The 22,753-nt window shown below is 41.7% G+C and overlaps 1 protein-coding gene across 5 annotated transcripts; it reads left to right on the plus strand.

The window, feature by feature from the left end:
• The first annotated feature begins 15 nt into the window (after positions 1-15).
• On the plus strand, positions 16-18,292 carry ZCCHC17 (zinc finger CCHC-type containing 17). 5 transcript variants are annotated; one of them, XM_061596503.1, is made up of 8 exons: positions 16-145; positions 4,548-4,679; positions 5,745-5,802; positions 6,026-6,126; positions 7,640-7,731; positions 14,064-14,164; positions 15,645-15,778; positions 17,455-18,292. In XM_061596503.1, the coding sequence occupies exons 2-8, from the start codon at positions 4,638-4,640 to the stop codon at positions 17,635-17,637; spliced, it is 711 nt and encodes a 236-aa protein (XP_061452487.1). In that variant the 5' UTR covers positions 16-145; positions 4,548-4,637; the 3' UTR covers positions 17,638-18,292. The 5 variants fall into 5 exon arrangements, with proteins under 5 accessions (XP_061452487.1, XP_061452485.1, XP_061452489.1 ...); XM_061596501.1 differs by lacking the exon at positions 16-145 and adding an exon at positions 152-278; XM_061596505.1 differs by lacking the exon at positions 16-145 and adding an exon at positions 152-278 and having other exon boundaries at positions 15,674-15,778; positions 17,455-17,542.
• The last annotated feature ends 4,461 nt before the right edge of the window (positions 18,293-22,753 follow it).

Here is a 22,753-nt window from a genome sequence, read left to right on the forward strand (position 1 = left end):
CTGTGTCGTCGCTCTCCTTTAGCACGGAGCTCTCTGGTTGGAGGAGGCTGACGTTCGACCTGGCGTTTATGCCGTTCGCCGATTGGTGGAAGTAGATGCCGGAGGAGAGGCTGTTGTGGGGATTTTTTCTTTCCGAAGACAGTAGGTAGGAACTTGGAAGAAGCCCGTTGAATTGTGGTAGGGAAAGGGAGGAAGGGCAGCAGTGATGGAAGAAGGAGATTAGGGGCTTAGTCTACTCAAAAGCAGGCCTCACTGACTTCAATGGGCCTTACTGTCAAGTAAGTCTGTGTAGGATAAAGGCCAAGCAGCACAAGGCCGTGCACGTCTACTCAGATGTCCCACAGTGTTTAACGGGACTTACTTGCAAGTAAATGTGTGTAGGAGAAGAAGCTGATAGTATCCTCCTTGGTGGGAAACTTGTGTCCAACTCCCATCAGCCCCATCCAGCATAGTCAATCGTCAGGGATGGTCCAGCAACATTCGGAGGATCAGAGGATTCCCTGGACTAGATCAGGCTAGGAAGCCTTTGGCCCACCAAATGGCGCTGAACTACAACTCCTGTCATCCCCAACCATTGGCCATGCTTGCTGGGGCTAATGGGAGTCGTAGTTCAGAAACATCTGCAGGGCCACAGTGTTCCCCATCCTTGGACTAGAAGGAAGTCCCACAGTGTTCAGCGAGTCTTACTGGCAGATAATTGGTATTTTGTCTTGAAAGGAAATCTGGTATATGTGTTGTTTTGTTGATGATGATGTCTGTAGGCTTGGAATCGTAAGCATCATCCTAGGGATATATGCTAGGAGGTTTGTCTCTGTCTGTTCAATGGGGCTTACTCCCTGGTTGTTGGGACTTACTTCTGAGTAGACATGTCTGAGAGTCATGTATAGGTTCCTTTGTTATGTATATTTAGTTGTGGGTAAGGCTCATTGAACTTAATGGGACTTGGTAAACAGATATGCATGCAATTGTGCTGCAATTCTTTGTTACATTTGCCTGGGTGGAAGCCCCTCTGGACACTTCAGGGCTTCTGAATACACATGTACTGTTTGTTGCTGAAGAAGAAGATTTCCTAGCTGCCAAAGTGCCATGTTGATAAATGCTCTTTTCCCTATCCCCTTCTCTGTTGCTCTGACTTGGAAGGGGATGGTGAGGCAGAAGAGCTAAGGCTCCTTCTATTGCTGGCAGGGTCCCCCTTATATCCTATTTTCTCCTACCGCCTCCCCAAAAAGTGAGTGGCAAGTAAAAGGGCATTAGCTAGTGAGAAGAATCTGCTCTGTATACAGTGTTTGAATGAAGTATTGCCATTCTGGGCTGTACCACTTCAGACTGTAGATGGGAGGTAGTATTTTGAATGCTCCCCCAAGTATAACATTCCCTCACCCAAATTCTTTGCAAATAGAAAATTAGCAGGTTGGGGAGTTGGACTTGCTGTGTGTTTTGCTGATTTTCTGTTGGCAGAGATCATTTTATGTCCTACAGTAGCTTAGCCAAAGGACACGTAACATTTCCTTTTTTTCCCCTGTCTCTGCTTCCCTTTTTCCATTTCCCTTAAATTAAATTTTAACAAATATGGAAAACTAAACAATGGCCCACAGATGGGAAGCATTCAATCTACATCCCAATTCCAAAGAAAGGGGATTCCAGGGAATTGCAGTAATTATAGAACTATTTCCTTAACATCCCATGCAATTAAAGTAATGCTCAAGATTCTACAACAAAGGCTTTTACCAAATATGGAGCGAGAAATGCCAGATGTCCAAGCTAGATTTAGAAGAGGAAGAGGTACCAGGGATCATATCACAAACATACATTGGATAATGGAGCGGACCAAGGAATTTCAGAAGAAAATCACCTGTGCTTTATAGATTGCAGCAAAGCCTTTGATTGTGTAGATCATGCAAAAATATGGAATGCTTTAAATGAAATGGGGGTGCCACAGCATCTGATTGTCCTGATGTGCAACCTATGGACAAGAGGCTACTGTAAGGACAGAAAATGGAGAAACCGATTGGTTCCCAGTCGGAAAGGGTGTAAGACGGGTGTATTTTATCACTCTGTTTGTTTAATCTATATGCAGAACATACCATATGGAAAGTGGGATTGGATCAAGATGAAGGAGGTGTGAAAACTGGAGGGAAAAATATCAGTAATGCATACAATACCATAAATATGCAGATAATACCATACTCTTAGCAGAAACCAGTAATGATTTGAAATGAATGCTGTTGAAAGTTAAAGAGGAAAGCACAAAAGAAGGACTACAGCTGAACGTCAAGAAGACCAAAGTAATGACAACAGAATATTTATATAACTTTAAAGTTGACACTGAGGACTTTGTACTTGTCAAGGATTATCAAAACCTTGGCGTAGTCATTAACCAAAATGGAGACAATAGTCAAGAAATCAGAAGAAGGCTAAGACTGGGGAGGGTCAATTGCCATTCCAAATGGAATTCCAAACTGGAATCGAAATTACACCATATAGGCCTCTCAAAAGAGTATTTAAGATCTCAACCTCCTAAAGATGCATTAACAATAATCCGCTCAAGAATCAAGGACATTGATTATCAGATAACATTTACCCAAGCGTCTAAAAGATGTTCTCCACTATATCTGAATTTGAATCTCCCCCCTGAAAAATTAAGTATATACTTAGATCACCTCACAATCCCCAAATTTCGACAAGCGTTTTCAAAAGCAAGATTCAATGTTCTATACTCAGCGATTCTCGAAGGGAGGTTCAAGGGGATCTCATATGAACAACGCATATGCCCCTGTGGTATAGATATAGAAACTCTCTCCCATAGTCTTTTTGCTTGCCCCCTGTATTCACAACTTCGATCCAAATATCTCAAAGATCTACTGCTAAAAATTTCCCATAAGTCTCCAGAAGCATCAGTTGCATACCTACTATCTGGTACTGATAAACAAAACACCATGCAAGTTGCTAAATATATTTATGCAATCCAACAGAAACGTAAGGGCCTCTCCCAGCACTAATCTTCAAATTCTGTTAACAACAGCCTTCCTAAAGTTATATTATATGCTCATCATTATGTACTATCTTTCTTTTGTATCACCCTCTCCTATGGGTCTATCGACTGTAAATAAAGATTTGATGACTGGGGAGGGCAGCTATGAGAGAACTAGAAAAGGTCCTCAAATGCAAAGATATATCACTGAATACTAAAGTCAGGGTCATTCAGACCATAGTATTCTCGATTTCTATGTATGGATATGAAAGATGGACAGTGAAAAAAGCGGATAAGAGAAAAATCAACTCATTTGAAATGTGGTGTTGAAGGAGAGCTTTGTGCATACCATGGACTGCAAAAAAGTCAAATAATTGGGTGTTAAAAAAAATTAAACCAGAACTGTCACTAGAAGCTAAAATGATGAAACTGACTTATGTGTCATACTTTGGACGCATCATGAGAAGACATGATTCACTAGAAAAGACAATGCTGGGAAAAACATAAGGGAGTAGAAAAAGAGGAAGACCAAACAAGAGATGGATTGATTTCATCAAGGAAGCCACAGACCTGAACTTATGAGATATGAACAGGGTGGTTTACAACAGATGCTATTGCAGCTCGCTGATTCATAGGGTCGCTGTAAGTCATAACCAACCTGAAGGCACATAACAACAAAGCTCCATAGGACAGTGCCCTGTTTTCTTGCATACAATGAGGTGCCTTGCATAGTGATGTTCAGTCTTTGGAAAGGAAGGGCTGGATAGAAATTTAAGTAATAAAAAAAATGGTGTTCTATAGACGATGTTGAGGAATATTCAAAAGAACGATCCCTTGCTTGCAGTTTGCATTAGTACAGTTCACTCTACCACCTCAATTCTACCTTATTATGCTGCCTGAGTAGATCAAGAAAAAATTGACTCTTCTTGCTTGCAGGTCCTGCCCTGAACTGTTCTGGCTGCAGGTGGCACACAGTAGGATATGATTTTTCAGATGTTTGGATTCTAAGCAGTTTATAGAGAGGTAGCATTTTAATTGTGCTTGGAAATACATTATATAATGAAAACTAGCCCAACAGTATAGTAGACTTTACTCCAGATTTCCTAATGGGCAGAACAAGCATAGACCTCTGGGACCTCAAAATCGCTGAAGGCAAAATGGGTCCCAACTCAACAAATTCAATTGAGGCAATCCATCCTCATAAATGTTTATAATAATACCATACAGGAAAAACCTTTGTGGATGGAGGGGAGGAGTTCTTTCACTATTATTGAACAAAGATTTCTTTTAGCTGATAAGAGCTGTAAAAATTCAGCCTTTGAATTTTATGGATGATGATGAGGATGCAGTTCAAACTTCACACTATTGTGTACAAAGGATGTGGTATCTGAAGACCTCAGTGTGTACAATGAACAAGGTTTCCTCATACTTAAGTTTGAGCTTTGGTGAAGTATTAAGTGTTTGAGATATTAATGTGGTGATAATGATTGAAGGAGAGGTGCCTTAAAATATCTGGATACTGCCTGGATAATTTGAATATTAATATTTCAATTAGTGTTGTTTAATTGTGTTTCAGTGAAAAAGAGTTTTGCTACCAAAGGATAACAGAAAAGCTGGACACCAGATTTGTGTGAACTTCCCATAAACTGCATAATTTGAAAAGGCAATGGAAGTACTTCCAGAACTCTATGACATTTTCCAAGGAGAGGTATGTGCTGAAACTGTTACTTTTCAGAATGACAAAAGTCATATGGAAAGCTTTCTGTTTTTTTAATTTGACAATTTGCATATAAATAAATTGCTAATAAAGCTGCAAGTCTAAACACACTGGTGTGTTTTTTTCCACAGGTAGTAGGGAGAGGAGCCCCACTGAACCAACATAGTGGGACTTCAGTCTAAGTAAACAGACACACATAGCCTCAAAATGTTCTAACAGAGCAATCCTGTAATCTTTTTATTCCTAAGTAATTCCATAGGCTTGGATAGGATATATCTGAAAGGAGGACTGTTTCTTTAATGGCTTTAGTAGCCTTGTAAATAAGCCCACAAGTTTCTAATTTGCAAAATGTTTTAGTAGGTTGATGGGGACTGACAAAAGAGGAAAGGACAGCTCCATTACTCCTGCAGCAGCTTGCTGAGTTTCTATAGTGGTCATGGAGGTGAGGCCTTCCATCCTCTGGCAGTCCACTAAGTTACTAAGCTGATCGCAGGGGAGAGACAGAGTGCTACATTTCTCCTCTACCAGTCTGCTCACCGCTGCCACCGCTGCCACCAGCCCCCTGTATGGAATTCCATGCACTTGCCTCCAAGCAGTTAATTGTCGCCCATGGCTACCAGCTTAGTACTTAAATACAAGACTGGGCTGTAGCATGCTTCTTACAGACCAGGTATTGAGCTTTCAAATATTGCAGCAGCTGTTCTTATTTAATGCTTTATAATTTCCAGCAGAGACTCTCAATATAAACCTGTACATATCTACTCAGAAATAAACCCCAGTTAGACTTATATCCAGGTAAGAATATGTAGGGTTGCAGCCTAAGTAATAGGTGGCTTTTGAAATGGACAAGATAGAATGAGATGAGGAGGGGCCATGCTGATGTCTCAGGTCCAGGTAAAAAGATCATATAGCTGGTGATGAGAAAGGCCTGTTTCTGAGACCCTGGTCAGCTGGTGTCGGAGCAAAAAATACTAGACTAGAGAGAAAGTTACTATGGGGAAATAGAATGCCCCTCCTTTTTTTGCCAATAATTGTATTATTATTACTATTTTGCAGGTTGCTTCTGTGACAGAATATGGAGCATTTATAAAAATTCCAGGAACAAGGAAACAAGGTTTGAATCTCTATCAGATATATTATATGGTGTTTTGATTTGTATAGAAAATAGTTAGAATATTATTAGAAAAATGATTAGATATTAAAATTCCTAAATCTCTTTGATGAGCATTGTAGAACAGTGTTATCTTATTAGAATAATTTAGACATTTATTTTCTGTTGATTTCATCTGTCAAAGAGCAATATTTAACAAATCATTTTCTCTCATATGTTTTCTTAGGCCTTGTGCACAAAAGTCACATGTCAAACTGCAGGGTGGACCAACCCTCAGAACTGGTGGATGTTGGTGAAAAAGTGTGGGTGAAACTTATAGGAAAAGAGGTAAAAGTTACTGTTGCATTTCCAAGGTTTCTGTGAAATAAAATTCTACAGATAGAACAAGTTACAAGATTGTTTTCATTAAAGCCAAATTAAACTTTTAATTTGGAAGGAAGTCATATGGATTTCCGTGAAGTGCTGTATTGAAAAAGCACTCAAGCTTGGTATCTAAATTCCTTTGTGAGTCCTACTGATTCCATGGAGTTTTAAAATGAGCACACAACTGAGGTATTTATATTCCAGGTCTTGGAATGGTCCTGGAATGTAAAGAAGCTGCTAAAACTTCTCAAATGGGAGGTTCAAAAATGCTTTTTTGTTAGTTGGATGTTATAAATTGTTTAAACAATGAATATTTATCCTTGATCAAAATTTCTTATTTTGTGTTTGGGAAATAGGATCTAGTAGCTGGCTTGGTAATCAACATTCATTGTTGGATTTTTTGTACATGGTTTGAGTAGTTACAGATTTACCATTGCCCTACCTGAGAGTTGTATTTATGACTTAATGAGCATGCGTCTACAAACTTTAGCTCACTGTAGGAACCAGCTGTTGTTTTTGGTGACCATTGTTACTTTCCTTAGTCCTCCTGGCATGCACGAAATATCTAGGGGAAGAGCGGAGATTGGTCTTGTACTTCAAGTGAGAGTCCCTCTTCCTGCTTCCAGCCTTCCATAATACTGGAAACAGAGTTACTATCTTCCCCCTTTTAGGGGGCAAGCCTAGTCTCTTGCATAATATTGGATGTGAAGAAGGACAAATGGTCAGCACAGTTAAGTCTATATGACTTGTGTACAGTGTTGTAAATACCTTATTCTTTTTACTGGATCCTCTGTGTTCAGCTTAGAACTATCTGTTATTTAGGAAATCCCTTTGGCTGTCACAAAGGATCTCTCTGTTGTGGAACCTATGGCCATTGAGATGTTTTTGGACTGCAACTGTCATTAGCCCCAGCCAGCACAACCAGTGGTCAGGGATGAAAGGAGTTGTAATCCAACAACATCTGCAGGTCCGCAGGTTCTCCATGCTTGGTTTATATTATGAAATTTCACAAAACAAGACCCCAAGATAACTGATGAACCTGGGTACCTCAGCCAGAGTGTTAGCAGTGCATCAGACAGCCACAGTTTTGTCTTTGATCCCTTCTATAGGCTCACTGCAACTTTGCATCACCAGTACTAGAGTCAGCAGGCTTGTGACAATACACAGAATGCCTAGCCTGAGACATCTGGGCAAACACTGGCCCAGAACCTTAGGTTGGCAAGCTCTGTAATAATGCTAGGTTGACGGTATCCTCCATAGTCTTATCAAAGGCTGATGTTGCATTTACGTTAATCTTGTTTTAATGGTGAAAGCTGCAATGGGTAAATGGGAGCTGCACAACTAGTTGTAATTATTCTCTTTATTCATTTCTCCCCCCGCCCCAGTAGAAAAGTTGCTCATCATAAACACCCTGTTGGTTTGTTCCCTGGGCCTGAGATTTGCACGAAAAACAAAAGTGTATTTCCTTGTTTTTCAGAAGAAAGATGAGAAACTGAAACTGTCTCTTTCCATGAAGGTTGTTAATCAAGGAACTGGAAAGGACCTGGACCCCAACAATGTTGCCCTTGAGTAAGTAAAATCTGTTGCACTTCAGAAAAAAATAGCTTCTGCATAGTCCTTTATTCTCTTTTTCCTTTATCCCAGGGATGGGGAACCTATGGCCCTCCAAATGTTGTTGGACTCCAACTCCCATCTGCCCCATCAGCATAACCAATAGTCAGGGATGATGGGAGTTACATTCCAACAATATATGGAGGACCACAGGTTCCCTATCTTTGCTGTATGCAAAAGTCAATGGTTCTACCAAGGCCAGTTTACTGGGCACATATTTGGGATCCATCCCCAAATCCAGAGACCAAGCAGCAGCCGGCAGAGCAGGAGCAAGTGGTAGCAGGTGGATATGTACACTTAGAAAGATAACTCTGCGGTGGCAGCCAAAATTCCAGCAACCTGCCCGACATTTTAATAATCTCCCCAGGGCGAGATGACAGTAACATGAGTCATTCAGATGCCGTCTTGGGATTGTAGAACCAATAAGGCACAGGAACAGCGGCAGAATTTGCTTCAGTGCTCTCGTGAGTTCAGCAATCCCATGGTGATGTCTGATTAGCTTACCTCGGTGTCACTCTTGCCCTGGGGGACAATAATTCTAAATTAAAATGGTGAGTAGCTTGCTGGAGCGTAGCCTCTGCTGCCAGCACAGCACTATCTTTTTTCTTATTTAGTGTGCAGGGCAGGGAGCCTTGACATGTAGTGTCGGGGAATTAGGTCTTCCCAATGAACCCAAAGCCACTCCTGGGTGATCAAGCGAGGAGATAGCAGGAATGAGCAGAAGGAATGTTGGGACCACATCAAGATAAAAGGTATTAAAAGATTTATTGAAAGATGTCCAGTTGACACAGCCAAAAGTGCTCTTGTGAGTCACCCATTGCAGGAATGGTAAAATGCAAAATTAAATATGCCCAATAGTCTTGATGTTTCATACACGCTCACGCAAGTAGCTGGTGGCCAACCAGTACTGTAGCGAGGAAGAAAAGACCTGGAGAAGAAGAGAAGGTGTCAGGCTGTGGTAGAAAACTTCTCAGGTCTTCTGGTGAAGCTGGAGTGTCTTTACAGTTAGATAATGTTTTTATGTTCCTTTCATATCTTCATTGAGCCCCAGGATCTCATCCATCAGTCACTTAGCTGGCACTTGTAGTGATGTCAGTCTCTTTCCTCTATCTCATACCAGCTTGGTGCCTATCAAGGATGCTGGTCACGGGATCTCTTTTAGGGTACTCAGACTTACATTAGAATGATAACATTATACAGCCACAAGAGTGGCTGTATACTATAGTCAGCATGGATGTTTTGCATTCTGCAATGTTAAATCGAAAATACCCCCTATTCTGATGCTTCCCATAAGATCATTTCAAAACAAAACATTACAAAATGTATTGTCCTGAACTCAGAAATGCTTGGTTAACAAGTCAATGATAATGTCGGGCATGTTCAGTAAGAACCAACTGTCAGTGTTCTAAAAGCCAGATTCACAACTGCTGGGCTTGCCTAATCAGGGGGCCAGACCTTTATTTCACTTGAGACAGTCATGGCTTCCCCCAAAGAATCCTATGTGTAGTTTGTGAAGGGTGCTGAGAGGAGATTCCTATTCCCCTGGCAGAGCTCCAGTGGCCAGAGTGGCTTAACGGGGCCTCTCCTAGCAACTCTCAACACCCTTCACTAACTACACTTCCCTGGATTCTTTGGGAGAAGCCATGACTGTCTAAAGTGAAATAAAGGTCTGGTGTGGATGTGGCCAGGGACAGCTTTGGTTTAAATGTGGGGGAGGCTACATGTGCCTGCTGTAGAATAAAAAGGTGGGGTAATACCTGAAAAAGAATGATACTGTTCACAATGTTTTTCCTTTTGGAAAGGAAAGGGCTTTCCCTCTGCTCAGTGCCCACTCATCCAATCTCCTTTTTTCCCCCTTCCTCCCTCCTCCTCCCCTCCCCTCCCTGCCCTCCCCCAGGTCAGTTTCTCCTATCCTAAGCATGATTGCACAGGAGTAAATCCCACTCAACTCAGAAAGCATGCAAATGATCAAACCTGCCCTTCCTCCCTCCCTTCCTTCCTTCCTTCCTTCACCCCTCCCTTCCCATCCCCTTCCAGTCCCCTCTTTCCCCCTCGTCCTCCTTCTGCTCCTCTCTCCCCCCTTTCCTCTTCTACTCTTCCCTCCTTCTCCTCCTCCCTCCCAGGCAGTTTTCCATATGCTAAGCATGATTACATGGGAGTAAATCCCATTGAACTTAATAAGCATGCAAATGATCAGATCTGCCTTTCAGCTCCTTCCCCTCTCCTCTCCCTTTCTCCTCCCTTCTTCCTCTCCTCCCTCTCCTCCCCTCTTCCTCCTCCCCTGCCCACTCCAGGCCTCCCTCCCCATGGTCTCTTTTACCTATCCTAAGCATGATTGAACAGGAGTAAATCCCACTGAACTCAATAAACATGCAAATGATCAAACCTCCTGTCCTCCTCCCCCTCCTGCTTGCTCCCCTCCCCCCTCCCCATCCCCTGTGGTCAGTTTCACCTATCCTAAGCATGATTGCAGGGGAGTAAATCCCACTGAACTCAGTAAGCATGCAAATGATTAATCCATTCTCAGCAAACTTGTACAGGATCCCATTTCTTACCTCCCAGATTAAAAAGCAGAGAAATTCACTAATAGGCAAAAAAAACCTTGCGGTTTAAGAACATACCTATAGCCAACATATTTCTATCAAACTTTAAAAAGCAGGGAAATTGGGTAGCTATAGTGAGTAAACCAGGGGAACAGGAGACCTGACCTCCTCTCTGAGATACTGCACTGCCCTACAAATTTGTCAAAATGAAAACACAATTTGGGTTGGTCTTTCACAGTCCAATCCACTTCCTGTGTAGCTTGGAAGAATGTGGTACATGTGCCTCTGAGCATATTGGTGGCAACACCTTCAATCAGCCTAAATTACAGAAACAAGACGTGTGCTGTTCTGATCTTGTTTTAGTAGGGAGGAAGCAACAATATTAAAACAGGTGATAGAGTTCAGATAGTCACTTTAAATATGTTTGATTTAGTTTGCAATTTTAGTGAAGTTTCCTGTAGTAAATCATTCTGTTTTGCTTCTGTTTCTGTGAATATGTGAAGTACAGCAACAGTTTTCAACACTAAAAAAAGCTCCAAAAACAATTGTGGAATAAAGGCACTGACTATTCTTCAGAATAGTTTCCAATGGACATGAGGAGTGTCTCAGTTAGCACAAGATAAAACAGTGGGAGGTGAAATATATTCTAGCAAAATTCTAGGTGTGCTCTTTGTTTTTAATTGGCCAATCTCCACCTTTCCTTAAGTGGAGTATAAGCATAGCAGGCTGAAAACATGGATCATGGGCAGGCTAAGTTTTCCCCCCCCAACAGCTAGAGTCATTGCTTAAGTAGCAACATATTGTAATCCGTCTGATTTTACATCAAACTGCAGTTTGAGATTCAACTGTTAATGTGCCCACAATAGAAATAGAGCATAACCTTCAGTTTGAAACACAAAAAGCTGTCTTCACCATCATATGACACTGACCAATCAAAAGGCTTTGAAATTAATAAAAATAAGTGTGTCACAGATTTCTAGGATGAATAATCAGAGAAATATAATTTTCTAAGATTCTCTGTAGAAACGATAGTAACACAGAAAAGAAGCAAAGTAAGAAGAACCCCAACAAACATACAAAAATGTAATTCTCTATCTTTGAAGATGGCAGGTGTTGCCACCACTCGCCATTTGCTCAGAGGCACATGTTACCAAATTCTTCCAAGCTATACAGGAAGTGGATTGGACTGTGAAAGACCAACCCAAATTGTGTTTGCATCTTTCCAAATTTGTGGGACAGTACAAGGTGCATTCTCTATAGTTTCCCAGTTTCCCTGCTTTTTAAAGTTTGATAGAAATATCTGTTGGCTATAGGTACATTCTTAAACCGCAAGTTTTTTTGCCTGTTAGTGAATTTGTTTATGGTTGATGTATTCCAGATACCCTCCAGTTGTTCTTTGCCTTAATAAACGCTTCAGCACCTCCAAGCCTCCAGTTTCAGCCATACACCCTAGAAAGAGCAATTCATTCACATCCACACATCCTCTATATAGTATCACAACATAGACCACTGTGTCATCAGTGGCCCTGAGTAACTAGCTGGTTTTGTAGTACATACGCGCAATGTAACAGACACTGCACTTTGCTTTGCAAACAAGATGGAGAAAGTTATAAATATTCCTGGCTTTATCTCAAAACACTGTATTTCTGACATTTCACTACTATTTCTTATATACATTTGAAAGATACAATTATAAGTGTGAATACGATAGAATAATATTTATAGTAAATACAAAGAAGAGCGGAAGTATATAGAAATACTCAGATAGCAGTATCAATAATATATGGCATGAATATATAAGTGCAGAAGTGTTCAGGCACTGATACATATAAGGAGGAGGAAACATACAACAAATATACTTTAATTCATGTTAGCCTGCACCCATCCAAGAGATGGAACTGGGCTGTCTCCTCTGCCCAAAACTCAATAAGATCTCCAGAACTGGGGTGACAGCAGGAGGGAGGTAATACATGAGTGGTGACCTTTACACAATCTTGGTGAAATGGTGTGTCAACCAACCCTCTTTTAAAGCGCTCTCCCCATCAGCTTTCTTTTCTCAATGACCCGCTGACCTGTACCACTGGGAAAGGGGCACTTCATAGGGGACCTACTCCGTGCCTTCCATGGGGCCCACCTGATAAGGTCAGAATAAAGGCACCAACTCACATCTATTCAGTGGCAGATCTGGCTTTATTACAGCAATGGTATTTCACATTCTCTGGTGAAGGCCTCAGTTCCTCCCAGCCTCACATCCATTAATATGCCAAATAAACACCTGTGTGATGCTTTCTATTTTCTCTTCCAGCAAAAGGGTATATTTTTGTGTTTGTGATGTGATTTGGTAGAATTTCCCAAATGTTTCCAATTCTAGAACAAAATATACTTGCCTTTCCTTTAGCTTGCTGAGTGGCAAATGAACTAGCAAATCATTTTTATTGCCTTTCAGAAAATAATTGTTAATGCCAGGATAGCAAACCGGTACAAGGAGACTGTAAAAGTCAGTTAGAAGTTGACTGAGTTCAGTAGTAGAGAACAACCTGTCCTGGCCAATCCCATTGGATTCAGACTCAGTGGTGTGTTTTTCTCCATTATGTTTAATGTGAAATCTCAGCTTAGAGTGTTTCATAGATCAGCTTACAGATACCGGACTCTGCGTCTCTACACAGCACAATCAAGCATCACTACTCATACTAAGACGTTGTCTCAGCAATTAGACACGCCCCTTGAGACCCTTTAAATAGGCTGGGGCAGGCTTTCTATTTGCATGCGGAAGGTTTATTTAAACGGAACTGCATGAACAAACGAGCACTTCTGCAAACAGGTTGAAAAGCTGACGCTATCTGATCACAGCTGCACATCAGCCAGCACATCCATCTTGTGCGGCCAGCTCCTTCTCTGACACTGCCTTTGATTGAGCCTCCCTCTTGCTCAGGAGGAGGTGCGAGTGGTGGCTTGGGCGACAAGACGGGGCTGAGAGGCGGGACAAAGGCCGGTTAATTGCCAGACAGTGCTTCTTCAGTTGTAACTGGAAATAAGGGGGTGAAGCCATCACTGTTTAAACTGCTGAACCCTTCTCCTGTTTTGGCCCCCTCCCCAGGATTCCATTCCTCCTCCGCCAGGAGTCCTCCACAGGGCCCATGACACAACCAAATAGGACTTGGAGCAAAATGTTGCAGTGTGGAGTACTCCTCTGGAAGGTTTTGGCCAGCTGTGCTCTTTTGTAGGATACTCCATTCAATTCTCTTGGTTTTCTGTTCCCACCCCAACAGTCAGTCTGTGCCAACTGAGCATGCTCAGTCCTCATTGGGCTATTTTGGCCCCCTTCCCCTTAGGGTTTTTTTCCCTAGAAGCCTTTTTTGTATTTCTCCAAAGGCTGCTTCCATGTGTGGATGATGCCATTTTGGCTATGTAAGGATCCATACTTGGAGAGTGCTATAAGTTTATAAGATGGCCGAGTTATACAAAAGAAATGTAATCCAACGTTTATTTTCTGACAGTAGTTACATTTTCTGAGAATGTAGCAGAGTACAAGCCTATCCTGAGATGTCAGTGGTATTCTGACTTTGCACCTCTTTTCCCAGAAGTGTCAAGAAATCAGAAGGAATTATGTATTTACAAGATGCTCAGTGCAACATTAACAAATTGCAACTTTGGCTACTTTCAGAGGCAAAATGCCTCTGAATTTCACTTGCTAGGAATCACAAATGGCTCTTTCTGTGACTGAATGCTTTTTGTGTCTGCACACAGTCAAGATGCAAGGAAGAAAGGCTCATTCAAAGACTACAGCAGCCAGAAAATCACTCTAGAAGCTGTCTTAAATACAGTTTGCAAAAAGTGTGGTTGTCCAGGTATGTTGAGAAATTCCTTTTTTTTTTAGTGTATTATGTTTGTATTAGATGGTCTGTTGAAGGTAATAATGAAATTGTTGAGACAAAACTGTTGTTTGGCTGTGCATATATTGAAGGCGTTGGATCTTTCCTTTCATTTTGTATTTGTGGTATTATGTCTACCTGTCAGGCATGGACTGGACAGATCTGCATTTTTAATTCCTGTTCAGCTACAGACTAAGCCTAACCAACCTCACAGTACTGTTTTAAGGATAAATAGAGGCAGGGGAGATCTGCATACACCACCCTGACCTTGGAGAAAGGGTAGGGCAATGTAATAAAATAAGTCGTGGAATACTAACATTGTAACTTGAATATTTGTTAATATATTTTCTTTTGACTGCTAGAGTATTTAACTAGGACCAGGGAAACATGGGCTCAAATCCCAACACATCTTTGAGGCTCCCTTGCTGACCTTAGTCTAGTTGTGAGCTCTCATTCTAGCCTACCTTGCACGATAGTTGTAAGGATAGAAGTTGGGGAAGAATAGTATATCATGAATTTCTTTGCCAAAGAGCAGGAGTATAATATTAATGATATTATTATTATACAGGGGCAGGGATGTTTGGAAATCTTTGCCACCACATTTTCAAACTTTACTGTGTAGCTATGAAAATTAGAAATATTTCTTTTGGTTTTTTTAAAGAGGAATTGGGCCACTTTGTTTTGTTTTGAATTATGGAGTAGTCATGTTCATAATCAGAAGTCCACTCATCCATCACACTTGACAGCAATTTCTAGATTTTTTTAAAGTAATCAACATTCATAAGGTATAAAAGTAATGAGGCCCTCGATCATAAATGCCAACATGGGTGGATATGGGAAACCAGCACTTTCCCAATCTCTGCATAAAGCCAATGTGACAATTCATACATCCAATCAGTATCTCAGAAGATATTGTGGTGGTAAAACCTTGCAGTAGATTAAATTTGAACTGATCCACTGAAGATTTCATCTAATCCAGTGTTCTCTGGGATTCAGTTCTTGGCTTATATGTGCCCTGGCCCTGTTAGAAGTGGCACACAAGTCCTTGCAGTTGTTTCTGATGTGCCCTACCATCTGCTGGGGTACTGTGGAAGAAACTGAGGCTCAGACCTTAGCTAGATTGTGGTGCTGGGCATGGTGAAAGCAGCACAATTGCCTGCTGCTCCAGTATGGCAAACACAAGCTTCCTCTGTCACATCAAAGCCAAGGATGAAGAAAAAGACCTCTCATAGTATTGGGAGCTACTGGCGTCTGGGTTCCAGGATGGCAGAGCTGAGTTTAAAGGTGGCTCCCCATATCTAGAAAAGTTGAATACCATTATTTTACTTTAAGATATTTAATTGAACTATCCATCCTGGGGGAAATGCTTTATTGCACTGGGAAGAAGCGTGGGGCAGAGAGGAAGTAATCAAAAAAAGATTTGCCTTAGTTTCCTTTTTTAAATGTTATGTTGAAGGTCATTTTGCAAAAGATTGCTTTGTGCAGCCAGGAGGGACCAAGTATACTCTGATACCAGAGGAAGAAGAAATCCTTCCAGGAGAAAAGGAGAAGGCACATAAATCTGACGATCTTGTGAAGAAGAGAAAAAAGGTAAAAGAGAGGCTGATTGGGTGATAGAGGTGGGTGGCAGGACAAGTAACAGTTCTGTTGCCTCATTCATGGAGAACAAGCTTGAAGAAGTGACTGCTTATTAGTCTGACGTCAGTAATGCTAGATATGTTTACACAAAAGAAAGTCGTATTGAGTTCAATGATACTGTTTCCTGGGAGAAAGTATATAAGATAACAGCTTGAGTGCATTTTTTTCCTATTTAATTTATCCTACATGACAACTGCAGACAATTGGTCCTGTGTTGGTGAATGCTGAATAGCCCCTCTCGCATCATTGTGTACTCGCGTCTAGGCCTTCCTCCAACATCCATCCATCTATCCATCCATACAGCACAAATGTCTGCAGGGAGTGGGCCTTTGCAATATACACAGAAGTTCCCTCCTTGCTCCTGTGTTCATCAACATGAGAGCATTATGCTCTCATAGACTTAGCGACTTTCCAAATTCTTGTCTTCAGATTTTAAAAAAGGAGAGAGGTAGGCTCAAGCTGGTGGCAAATAAGATTGATTTTTAGGAGTATAAAAGCCTAAAGCATATTGATGATAAATCTGCCTTAGAGACAATGCATTCTGATGTCCTTCCCTATCTCACAGAGCAAAATGTTTTTGTTTTTTTAAAAAACTCTTTTTTCCCCCAAGGTTCTATCTAAACTTTTTACACTTCAAGAGTCAATCTTCTCCGGTGCCAACTTAAGCTTCACCTCTGTGCTTAGGATGATTTATTTTCTCACCTTCACTTTTTATGTTGATTTTATTATTATAGTTGACGTATTTTTATCATGCCTTGAATATTTTATAGCAGCCTTTACCAACCTTTGGGTCCCCAGAAGTTGTTGGATTGCAACTCCCATCAGCCCCTGCCAGCATGGCCAATGTTTGGGAATGATGGGAATTGTAGTCCAGTGACATCTGAGGATCCAAAGGTTGGAAAAGTTGTTTTATAGAAAGATGCTGTATCAATCTTGATAATAAATCAATAAAATGTCCCCCTTTTGTCTCCCAGATGCATTCAACATCTTGTGTTTTATCAACTGACACTGCTTTATGTACCATCTTGAGAGAAGACAGAAGGTCTGAATGGTATATAATGCTAGTCCTACTCAGAATAGACCCATTAATAGACATGACTAACTTAGCTTTATTAATTTCAGTGGTTGGACTCTGAGTAGGACCTGAATACACCCCTCTGTATTTGACTTCTGTTAAGGCTTCTGTTCATTGTTTGAAGACATGGTTGCTGCAAAATGTGCCTTTGTCTGTGAGTAGTATGCCCAGTTTGCATGTTATGCTAAGCCAAACCATGGCTCAGGGTGAACAAGCAAGCATGCGGATTTAGCCACATGGAGTGCAGCAGCATCAGGACCAGTGGTAGAGAGCAGTACTTGGTATCCAACTAAGATCTACTTGAAGTAGACCCATTGAAATTAATGGACCTATAAGTTAGTCATGCCCATTAATTTGAATAGGTCTACTCTGAGTAGGACTAGCATTGGATACAACCTAGTGATCTTCCCTCAAGGAACCCTGCATGGTTGCTTGCTGGTGCTAAGCCATAGTTTGGCTTAGCGCTACATATGGACCGGCTCTTAGAATCATTTCCTAGCTCTGCCCAACAGAAAATCTGTCTTTCTATGGTGGATTCTGTCTCTCGTAACAGGAGAAAAAGAGAAAAAAGAAACACAAGAGCAAAATCCCTTCTGAACTGGAGGATTCTGACAGCTGTGAGTCAGATGGTGGCGGCATTCAGCCAGCCAGGAAGAAGGCAAAACGGACTGAAAAATCTAGTACAACCCAGAAGAGAAAGAAGAAAAAGCATCATAAGAAGAAGCACAAGGATTGAGCAGCAGATCCAAGGCCATAGGGCCTGCTGATTCAGCGTGCACCTTCGTGATGCAGTGTGCACCTTCTATCCCTCTGGCTTCCTAAAATTGGAGAAGAAAATATCTGAGCTGGTGCAACTTCCATTCAGACAAAAGAAGATTCTCTCTTTGAAAAGCAATGTTGTTTCCTATGAATAGTTGACACTTTTCTCTACAAGCAAGGAGCCAGCAGCAGTTGGGGTGTTCCGTGCCACAGATGCTGCACTCATGCATGCGAAACCCTTCTCCTTCTATAGTTCCATTTCTTCTGCGCCTGGTGCCAGGCAGTTCGTTTGGAACAACCCTGAGTCATCTCCGCGAAACACGCATTGTTTCGGCAACCGGTGCAGTTTCCTTAGACAGAATGGCAGCTGTGTGTTGATTCAGCATCTTGCCAGTCATTCTCTGCTTGCCAGCAGAAGGAGCAGTAGACACATCTTCTTAGCTGATATGGGCTGATGTGTTCTGCACCAATCACTCTGCTGCATTTTTTTGTCCCATTTGTCGAGAGGGAAAAAGTCATTAACTGAATAGCACTTTAGGCTGCAAAAGCACAAATCAGAACCTGAAAATGAGCTTTGTGGTTGTATTGTTAACCACTTCTTAAACTATGAAATAAAGCTTCCCCCCCCCATGGTTTGATCTTTTTCTGTTACATTTTGGCCAGCAGAATAGCTGGCCAGTCAATGGAAAGGAAGCTTTCCACCTGTTTTATCTTTCTGTTTGATACAAAATAGTCTTTTTTAACAGGCTTCCCTTCTCTGTTAAATGGCCATCTCTGTATGATTAGTTTGCTTATTACAGTTATATTCTCTGCTTCTGCCATCGTGGAAAGTAGTGTGGTCTCCCCTTGAGGAAATGACCTATCACAGCTTAGTTTCAGCTGGGTTGCTGTCTCCTGTATCATCAGACAATGGCTTCAGCCTAACACTGTTGGTTCTCAGCAATACAATAGATGCAGAAACTCACTGAATGTTTTCTAAGATAAACTACTTTAACCTAGTTTTCTACCTATGGCATCTGAAACTGTATACAAACACAGCATAAACGTGTAATGAATGTCCCAAAAGGAGGTCCATTTTAGTGCTTGAAGCAAAGACTGGAAAACTTAACATAGAGTTAAGGAGCAAACAGCTTAAGATTGGCAGCATATGGTTTTCAAAGCAGGGCTGCGTACTGTGCATTGCAGTACATAGACATAACTGGACTCCGTCCATTATGGTAGTCTTAAAAAGACCAAGAAAATAATTCAGTAACAGGATGGGGTAGTTCTTTGAAAATACATATATTTTCAAAGCAAGAGCGCTGCTGCTTTCATACAGGTGCTTCCTTCAAAACCATGGACAAGGGAAATGCTTTCTCCAGCTGGGTGTGTTTAGGAATCACTACAAACTAACTAGGAAGCCTCTGCCAAAATCATCCTCTGCTAGGAGACTGCTCCAGCTAGTGCTGCAAGCACATGATGTCAGGCAAATAGGGACAGAGGTCTTGTGATCATTCCAGGGATGATTCACTGCTTTTGGACATCATGTGCCTGAGTGCCTTCCCTAACTGGACAAGAAATTAAAACTGGACATAGTGGCCTGGTTTGCACATCACATTAATCTATAATTAAAACAAGCTATGGGTAAATGTGGACAAGCAGCCTTCTGGTCCTTGATACTGACATCATGGGAGCTTTGCCCTTTTGCCTCTGGGAAAGAAGTTAGAGTTTGGCTTGTCATGTTGTCCAAATGCAGACTCATGATTTCTCTCAAACCGCACGTCCAAGTATGGATGTCACTGACAAGCCATACTTTGGCTTCTTTCCCAGAGGGAGAGGAGTGAAGCACGCACAATTTTAGTGTGCTCTAGCATTCCTCACTCATTGTAAACCATAGTTTATTTTAACTATGGTTTGATGCACCTCTCACCACTTCGGGGTCCTTCAGATGGTTTGGATCACAACTTGCATCAGCTGTAGCCAACATTACCAGTAGTCCAAAGCAGCTACAGGACTGGATTGGAGATTGCTGCTTTAACGTGATGTGGAAATCACGTCACTGCATTTCCATGTGGTTTTAGTGAAGGAAATGCAGTCCTCACCCAGTAGTTTGTTACTGAGCAATTCCAGTGTGTTCATGATTGCCTCCAGGATTTATTCTTTAGCATGTCTTATAGGATGCTTGCTATTTATATATTTAAAAGGAGGGAGAGAGGGCTGGTGACCCAGGGAGGGAGGGGGAGCGCAGGCAACCTGTGTGCAGGGAGGTGTGCGACCCACGGGGAGGGAGGGGATGTGCTGACAACTTGTGGGGAGGTGCACTGGTGACAGTAGGCTGGGTTGGCAAGCAAAGTGAGCTGCAGTGGAGCCGCTAGTATTTGTGTATATGCTCTTCATCCATGTTTCTGAGCCAGTTCACATAACAAAAATTCAGATCCAACATCATAACTACTAACCATCCCAGCAACAATAAAAAAAAGAATTCACTAATAGGCAAAAAATCTTGTGGTTTAAGAACGTACCTATAGCCAACTGGTATTTCTATCAGACTTTAAAAAGCAGGAAAATTGGGCAGCTGTAGTGAAGGCATCAGGGGAGCAATAGACCTGACCACCTCTCTTGAGATACTGTACCGCCCTATAAATTTGTCAAACACAATTTGGGTTGGTCTTTCACAGTCCAATCCACTTCCTGTGTAGCTTGGAAGAATTTGGTAACGTGCCTCTGAGCATATGGTGAGTGGTGGCAACACCTTCAATCAGCCCAAAGAACAGAAACAAGATGTGCTGTGCTGAGGAGAGGGGAGAGGAGAGGCGAAGGAGCGGAAAGGTAGGGGTGATCATTGCATGCTTATTGAGTTCAGTGGAATTTACTCCTGTGCAATCATGGCTTGTTGTTATATGCCTTCAAGTCGATTTCAACTTATGGCGACCCTATGAATCAGTGACCTCCAATAGCATCTGTTATAAACCACCCTGTTCAGATCTTGTAAGTTCAGGTCTGTGGCTTCCTTGATGGAGTCAATCCATGTCTTGTTTGGCCTTCCTCTTTTTTCTGCTCCCTTCTGTTTTTCCCAGCATTATCATGTTTTCTAGTGAATCAGGTCTTCTTATTATGTGTCCAAAGTATGATAGCCTCAGTTTCATCATTTTAGCTTCTAGTGATATAGTTAAATTTGTCCTAACACCCACTTATTTGTCTTTTTTGCAGTCCATGGTATGTGCAAAGCTCTCCTCCAACACACATGTGAAATGAGTTGATTTTTCTCTTGTCCACTTTTTTCACTGTCCACCTTTCACATCCAAACATAGAGATCGGGAATACCATGGTCTGAATGATCCTGACTTTACTGTTCGGTGATACATTTTTGCATTTGAGGACCTTTTCTAATTCTCTCATAGCTGCCCTCCGCAGTCCTAGCCGCCTTCTGATTCCTTGACTATTGTCTCCATTTTGGTTAATGACTCTGCCAAGTTATTAATAACCCTTGACAAGTTCAGTCTCTGAAGGAGGGGATTGGAAGGGGAGGGGGGAGGGGTGAAGAAAGGGGGATGGAAGGGGCAAAAGGGAGATGATGGGGAGGAGGAGGAGGGGAGGGCAGGTTTGATCATTTGCATGCTTATTGAGTTTAATGGGATTTACTCCTGTGCAGTCATGCTTAGAATAGGTAAAACTGACCATGGGGGAGGGAGAGGGGGAAGGAGGGGATTGGAAAGATGGGGAGGGGAAAGGAGGGGTGAAGGAAGGGGCTGTCTGGTGGAGGTACACAAAGGACAGTGTTCAAAAAATGACCTCAGTGCATGGACAGGGTGAAAAATGGACAGCTGTGCCTTCAGGTGTCCAAACTGGGTAGGGCTTTACAGGTAAGCACCAGCACTTTGAACTGAGCTTAAAGATGTAGCTGCTGTACTTTTTAAAGTATTGGCTAGATGTGTTTCCACTGATCAATCCCAGTTAATAGTTAATTATTTAGACAGAGCCTTATGCAAATATCTGATTTGTGTGCTTTGCACTCTAGTCTCTTGAGTATGAGGCTGCTCTTAAGTGCATTAAAGAGTTTCTTAAGAGTTTTTCAGTTTCCAAGAAACTAAAGTGATGTCTCAATTTGGGGGGAAGGACTGATATATCAGACGATGATTAAGCCCTTCCTTTGACAAAGGAGCACATGAGTTAACTCATTCCTGACTGCCTTTGTCACGATGACAGAATGGACATTCACAGAAAATCCTTCTTCTCATTTATTTTTAAACCACTGAAAATGGGAATTTTCAGGAAGCTGAATTGAGTGACTGAGGCTGCAATCCAATACACACTTACCTGAGAGTAAGTCCCATTCAATGCAATGGAGCTTACTTCTGAGTAGGTATGTACTAGATTGCAGTGTAAGTATGCAGTCCTATACACACTTCGTGGCAGTAATTCCCACTGAACTCCTTGGGACTTGCTACTGAGTATATATAGGACTGATCTATAAATGGAACATTCAGCAATTTTTTTTCCTGTGCTTGTGCTAGAATTGTAGCATACATTCAACCTTATTTAAGCTGGGCCTGGCCCCCAAAGAATGAGCTTTGTTTTCTGTGACCAAGAGGAGAGCTGGCGTTTGTAGAAGCACTGTATACATCTTCCATGCAGGCTGGAAACAAGATACTTCATTGTCTGAGTGGGGTGCTTGGTTTAGTCACAGCCAAAAGCACACCTGATAGTCAGTGTTAAATTCTTTAGATATGCAAAAAGACATTTTGTTTTGTAAGCATCTTCAGTGTTGACACAGCAGAGTTCTGATTCTTTACTGGCATTCTCAGGTTGTAATATGTGTGCAAAGGCACAGATCACATGAACTGTAGCGTAATTTCTCCAATGCAAGACCACAGCTGGTGTGTTTGAAAGTAATAGGTATATTCCACATTAATGAGTTTGGCCCCATCTGTACTATGCATTAAATGTAGTATCATACCACTTGAAACAGTGATGGCTTCCTCCAAAGAATCCTGGGAACTATAGTCTGATAAAGGTGCTGAGAGTTGTTAGGAGACACCCCCCCTTCACCTCACAGAGCTACAATTTTCAGAGTGGTTTAGCAATCAATCCCTCTTCCTAGGGAACTCTAGAAA

Source organism: Rhineura floridana, chromosome 15 (genome assembly GCF_030035675.1).
Source record: "Rhineura floridana isolate rRhiFlo1 chromosome 15, rRhiFlo1.hap2, whole genome shotgun sequence".
Taxonomy (NCBI): domain Eukaryota; kingdom Metazoa; phylum Chordata; class Lepidosauria; order Squamata; family Rhineuridae; genus Rhineura; species Rhineura floridana.